The following is a 6,293-nucleotide window of genomic DNA, read 5'->3' on the forward strand; positions in this document are numbered from 1 at the left end:
AAAACACGCAGTGATGGCTTGTGAATTTACGGTTGAGATTGTACCGTCACCGATAGGATCGGGGGTGTCAACAAAGCCCGCGCCGGACGAGGCTAACCCGGCTCTACCAGGCTCGAAAATTCACTTAATTTTCGGGGCCTTTTCGAGCCGGGTCGTCGTCCGACTTTTTTTAACACAAATTTTTTTTTATTTTTAATTTAATTTAATTTTTTCTTTTTACGTTCTTTCATTTGATGAGTTTGTTAATTGATTTTGATTCTAAAAAAAAGGAAAAAAGAACCAGACCAGAATCTGGCCCGACTCGACCCGGTCCGGCCAGTGTCGGGCCGCGTCGAGCTCGGTACTGTTTTGTTTCGGGTCGGCTCAGGCCGTGCTGAGACCCGGCTCAGCCTGAGCCCGTTGAAAGCATTTTCCTAACGAGTTTGCCTCCATGCTCCCTAAACCACCGGTGACATGTCTCATTTCCTTAAAATTCATACCTGGGCGACGTAACGGCCGTTCTTTGCTTCTTTCACGTGCTTCTCCGTCGAGAGAGAGAGAGAGGTAGATGAAGAAAAGAATCAAATTGTCGTCCATTGCAGGGGCAGAAGAAAAACGAACACGTTCCAACAAATTCTTTTCCCTCCAACATTCGAATATCGTCCGACAGTCGGAAAACCTCTGACGCCGGTTTTTCCTGCCACACCAAAATTCCTTTCTTGGTTTAAATCCTCGAAACTTCCCACTCATTTCAATAAAGAATGTTCTTTCTCCTCCTCCCTCTTCTCTCCTCCCAATCCATTCTTCGTCCCTCTCCCAAGCCCCCCTCTTGCTATATATATACACATTCCCGTCAAGGCAAAGCATGAACAAGAACAAGAACAAGAGCTCCTTTGTGAAGTCCAAATCCGTTGCGGGGGTTGCGCTTCTTGAATCGCGGAGATGGCCTCAGGTTCAGGGATTAAGAGGGCGGACTCGGTGGCCGACAACATGCCGGATGCGATGAAGCCCAGTAGGTACCACATGAAGAGATGCTTTGCCAGGTAATCATCACTTGGTGCTTGGTACTTTTGTGGTCGTGGGTCTGGATGGGTGCTTGGTTTTCTTTGTTGTTTGCGCGCATCTAATGGATATATGCGAAGCTTACTTGGTTTGATGATTTGGTTTCTTGTTTGGAGAAGGTTTGTGGCGGGTGGGAAGAGGTTGATGAAACGCCAGCAGATTATGGAGGAGGTGGAGCAGTCAATTGAAGACAAGGTCGAAAGGGCTCAGGTTCTTGAAGGCCAGCTCGGGTTCATTCTTAGCTCCACTCTGGTCTCTCTCTCTCTCTCTCTCTCTCTCTCTCTCTCCTGCTGGCTCGTCTGAACCCTGTGCGCTCACCTGCGCCCGATCACTCGCAAATTGGACTTGCTATCCTCGTATTTTGGTTAATAGGCAAACAAAATTTTAGCTTTTCGAAAAGTCGCTAAGTTCCTTTGCCAGTCATGATTGGACTTACAGTTCCTGTTCGATTTCACTTTAAATGACTCCCCTCATGCATTGATGAATGTTTAACAGATTGCAGTTTAACCCACGTCCCTAAAATAGCAATAGCAGGGACTGATGCAACTTGAAGAGTTTGAAATTTACACGTGAATTTGTCAAAGTAGCATAGCATTTCTGACTCCTATCATTTGATGCTCAAGCATTTGTCGAATTTACTGTTCTCTGATTTTGCAGGAGGCAGCGGTGGTCCCCCCATCTGTCGCGTTGGCGGTTAGACCGAATCCTGGTATTTGGGAATATGTGAAGGTGAATGCCGGTGATCTTGAAGTAGAAGGCATCACTGCTAAAGAGTACTTGAAGTACAAGGAGACGGTTTTCGATGAGAACTGGTGCGTGCCTCAGATCTCCAGGAATCCCCAAAGAGAATCACTTTCAGGAAATAGTTATATCATGCATTTCGTCTATGTTGATGGCTTTATGCGAAGTGCCGTGTCATGATTAATGCAAATGTTCGCTGCAATAGTGGTGAGGCCCAGTTCAATATCTTATTTCATCGCTCGAAACGATTTGGTCCTTTGTGCAGGGCAAACGACGACAACGCACTGGAAATAGATTTCGAAGCCATTGATTTCACCACTCCTCGCATGGCACTTCCTTCTTCTATTGGGAACGGATTGAACTTTGTCACAAAGTTGATGACCTCTAGGATAAGCAAGGACAGTCAAAGTGCCAAGTCTTTTCTTGAGTTCTTGCTTGCCCTCAACCATCACGGAGAGGTAAGCATTTACACCTGCCAATTTGGTGATGAACGGAACAAACAACCAAGGATAATGCAACACTTACCAATGATAGCGCAATGAATTGATGGGTTCTATTGTGGTTCCAATTTTCAGAATCTAATGATTAACCAGAACTTGAACACGGTGTCGAAGCTTCAAGTAGCATTGATAGCAGCTGAAGCATTCATGTCCGCATTTCCCAAAGATGCACCTGTACAGAAGTTTGAGCAGAGGTTACCAATTTATTCTCACATTTGCAGAAAGAAAATTTCTTATACTCCCTTTTCACAGTATTAACTAAACCTGTCTTGCTTTTTTTCCTCTTGGTTTTCCAGGATCAAGGAACTAGGATTCGAAAAAGGTTGGGGCGATACTGCAGAGCGAGTGAAAGAGACAATGCATACTCTGTCCGAGTTGCTTCAAGCTCCGGACCCGGAGAAAATGGACTTGTTCATTAGCAGGCTTCCTATGATTTTCAACGTCGTTATATTCTCTCCCCATGGCTACTTTGGCCAGTCAGACGTCCTTGGGTTGCCAGATACCGGTGGCCAGGTACTATATACGTGGATATTTCGAGTCAAATGTAGAGAAAACTGCAAAATAAAAGGCACTTCATGCATGAGAAAAGTGGGACTAGACTCTCACGGCACAAATCTGACTAAGATATAAAGAGAAATCTTATGCTGCACAATTTCTCTAGGTGGTTTACATCCTAGATCAAGTGAGGGCTTTAGAGGAAGAAATGCTCCTGAGAATCAAGCAGCAGGGCCTTGCAGTGAAGCCTAACATTCTTGTGGTGAGTGACTCACAAGCCCACAGAGAGATTAGTCCTCTAGATGTCGATAATTTACCAACAGAAATGCCTGCTTCGTCTTATCTTATGCTGTTCCACTCATGCAGGTCACGCGACTCATACCGGATGCAAAACACACCAAGTGCAACCAGGAGTTGGAGCCTATCGTGGACACAAAGCACTCCTACATTCTTCGGGTCCCTTTCAAGACGCCGAAAGGAGTCATTCTCCGCCAATGGGTGTCCCGTTTTGACGTCTATCCTTACTTAGAGAGATTTGCTCAGGCAAAAATATTCTAGATCTCATTGCTTCATCAGTGGCTTTTAGTTCGTATGATTGTTGGTGCCTAATTTTCTGATGCATTTGTTATTTCATTAGGATGCGGCTGCGAAGATAATGGATCACATGGATTGTAAACCGGATCTCATAATCGGAAACTACTCAGATGGGAACCTGGTGGCTTCTCTTATGGCTAGCAAACTCGGAATAACACAGGTTACCATTTCCCTCTCTCTTGCGACTAATGCTGCAAAGCCGAATGGAGGACCTGCGATTCTCATGATTTGTTGTTTACTGCTGCATGTTGGCTTCCTCTCTATCCAGGGTACCATAGCTCATGCTCTAGAGAAGACCAAGTACGAAGACTCGGACGTCAAGTGGAAGGAGATTGATCCAAAATACCACTTTTCATGTCAATTTACCGCGGACTTGATTGCGATGAATCAGACTGATTTTGTCATTACCAGCACATACCAAGAAATTGCTGGAAGGTTAGTTTTAGCATCCTTCAAATTTGATAAGTTTGTAGGTCGAAGTATTTCTAGTGATGCTAATGACATTTATCTTTCTTCAGCAAAACTAGGCCCGGACAATATGAAAGTCACACAGTGTTTACTATGCCGGGGCTTTGTCGGGTGGTCTCTGGCATCAATGTTTTCGAACCGAAGTTCAATATCGCTGCCCCGGGTGCTGATCAATCTGTGTACTTTCCCTACACACAGAAACAAAGGAGGCTGACTGCTTTTCACCCTGCCATCGAGGAACTACTCTACAAAAAGGAGGACAACAACGAGCATTTGTTAGTCCCATCCCGATTAGTTTATATTGGTTTGAACATTTGGGTTCTAAGGCATGTTTCCAGTGTTAACTCTTGTATATGTGGACAGGGGTTTTCTTGCTGATAGGAAGAAACCAATCATTTTCTCGATGGCAAGGCTCGATACCGTAAAAAATATCACTGGACTAACAGAGTGGTATGGGAAGAACAAAAGGCTCAGAAGTTTGGTGAATCTCGTTGTTGTAGCAGGATTCTTCGACCCAGCAAAATCGAAAGATAGGGAAGAAATCGCGGAAATTAAAAAGATGCACTCCTTGATAGAGAAATACCAACTCAAGGGTCAGTTCAGATGGATTGCAGCTCAAACCGACAGATATCGAAATGGAGAACTGTACCGCTGTGTTGCTGATACCAAAGGAGCTTTTGTGCAGCCTGCTCTGTACGAAGCTTTTGGTCTGACTGTCATTGAAGCGATGGACTGTGGATTGCCCACATTCGCCACTAATCAAGGTGGTCCTGCAGAAATTATTGTTGACGGTGTTTCAGGGTTTCACATTGATCCCAACAATGGCGACGAGTCAAGCAACAAGATCGCTGATTTCTTCGAGAAATGCAAAAAAGAGCCTGACTATTGGAATAGGATCTCGACAGGAGGCCTTCAGCGCATAAACGAGTGGTAAGCATAACTTAGAAAACATTGCGACTCATCGTGCAAAACATTTGTTTGATCCTTGATCGTGCTCCTTCGCAGCTACACGTGGAAAATCTACGCAAAGAAGCTCTTGAACATGGGGTCCATGTACGGAGTTTGGAGGCATATGAACAAGGAACAGAAACTCGCCAGGACAAGATACATACATATGATGTACAGTCTCCATTTCCGGAACTTGGTGAGTCATCTGAGTTGGAGACTTATAAGGCTTTCTTTTCGATTCGAAAAAGACAGTTTGATTAATTTGAGCTACGAAAGCAGGCGAAGAACGTTCCAATCCCTATCGAAGAACCCCAAGAGCAAGTGGCGGCGGTGGAGAGCGCACCCCAAAAACCAACACAAAAGCCAGAGACAGTTCCTCCGAAGGCGACACCAGAACCTAGGCAAGTGACATGATTTTGTTGGCAAACCAAAATGACAACATGGAAGCATGACGTGCACCGTCACTTAACAACGAAGTGCTGAAACATAAAGCATGAAAGCACATTGAAGTTCTCTAGAATGCAAGCTAACACTTTACAATTTTCAGTGACCAGAAGATCCCGGAACCAGAGCTTCGAAGGTGAGAAATTTTGCCCGACCCATCGCATTGCAATGAACAGCGATCCCATTTACCGAGGAATCTAATGTACACGGAGACACACACACACACACACAACCAAATGCACAAACCACACCATTCTGTTCTAGTTTTCAGGGAACTTATGTTAAGGAAGCCAAATATAGAAGAACCCAGAAGGCTATGATGAGCTAACAAGGTTTTAATTCTCAGGGTGGGAGATTTCCAGGAAAAGCCACTCTACTCGAGGATAGGGGACCGAGTACTTTGCCCCTGGAATTGGTGGTGCCTCACAATTACATTCATTTTGCTGTCATACTACGCCGTGTTGAGGCTTTATTTCTCAGATTGACCTCGCGAAGGGGGGAGGGAGGCATCACGGCAAAGCATTGAAGTCGTCATACCAAGACGGCACTCAATAAGAATAGTGCTCAGACGCAATAACCAAATAAAAAAAAAATGTCATTTTCTTTTCGATTTTTCTGGGCAAACTGTATCAGAAAAAACTGTTGCGATGTAAAGCGCATCTCTTGTAAAGAACAGATCATAAACGCTCGTAGGTTTGCGTCATCATGATGATATCAATAAGACAAGAACTTCGTTCTTACAGTTGCTGCCGTGATCTTCGATTGTACTGCCTGTTCTTAACAGAAAAAGCGAAAAAAGAGAGAACCGAGGGTCAATGATGGGATGAGCCTGGCAAAGAAGTCCCACTTCTCCAGTTCTGGGCAGGTCCACATTTTCAAGATTATCGTTCTTTACTTAACTATGCGAAACCTCCTTCCCGCATTGAAAATTAGTTTAATATTCAAGTGAAAAAAAACACGTGTTTTATTTATTTATTTATTTGAATCTGTTCCCGGGGGTCGCTCCTTGCGGCACCATCATCATCCTCAAAACGAGACCACCTTCAAAACCTCCACTTCACT

General features: G+C 44.5%; 1 protein-coding gene across 2 annotated transcripts; it reads left to right on the forward strand.

Moving 5' to 3' along the window:
- Positions 1 to 769: 769 nt before the first annotated feature.
- On the forward strand, positions 770 to 5,970 carry LOC115734872 (sucrose synthase 7). Of its 2 annotated transcripts, XM_048282297.1 has the most exons (17): positions 770 to 1,022; positions 1,161 to 1,293; positions 1,699 to 1,853; positions 2,048 to 2,240; positions 2,358 to 2,476; positions 2,579 to 2,795; positions 2,944 to 3,039; positions 3,144 to 3,320; positions 3,415 to 3,531; positions 3,640 to 3,806; positions 3,890 to 4,114; positions 4,203 to 4,769; positions 4,845 to 4,983; positions 5,067 to 5,188; positions 5,335 to 5,367; positions 5,578 to 5,717; positions 5,779 to 5,970. In XM_048282297.1, exons 1-16 carry the CDS (start codon positions 922 to 924, stop codon positions 5,714 to 5,716), a joined length of 2,700 nt encoding a protein of 899 aa, XP_048138254.1. In that variant the 5' UTR covers positions 770 to 921; the 3' UTR covers position 5,717; positions 5,779 to 5,970. The 2 variants fall into 2 exon arrangements, with proteins under 2 accessions (XP_048138254.1, XP_030521706.2); XM_030665846.2 differs by having other exon boundaries at positions 5,578 to 5,970.
- Positions 5,971 to 6,293: the final 323 nt, after the last annotated feature.

This window comes from Rhodamnia argentea, chromosome 7 (assembly GCF_020921035.1).
Source record: "Rhodamnia argentea isolate NSW1041297 chromosome 7, ASM2092103v1, whole genome shotgun sequence".
NCBI classification, from domain to species: Eukaryota; Viridiplantae; Streptophyta; class Magnoliopsida; order Myrtales; family Myrtaceae; genus Rhodamnia; species Rhodamnia argentea.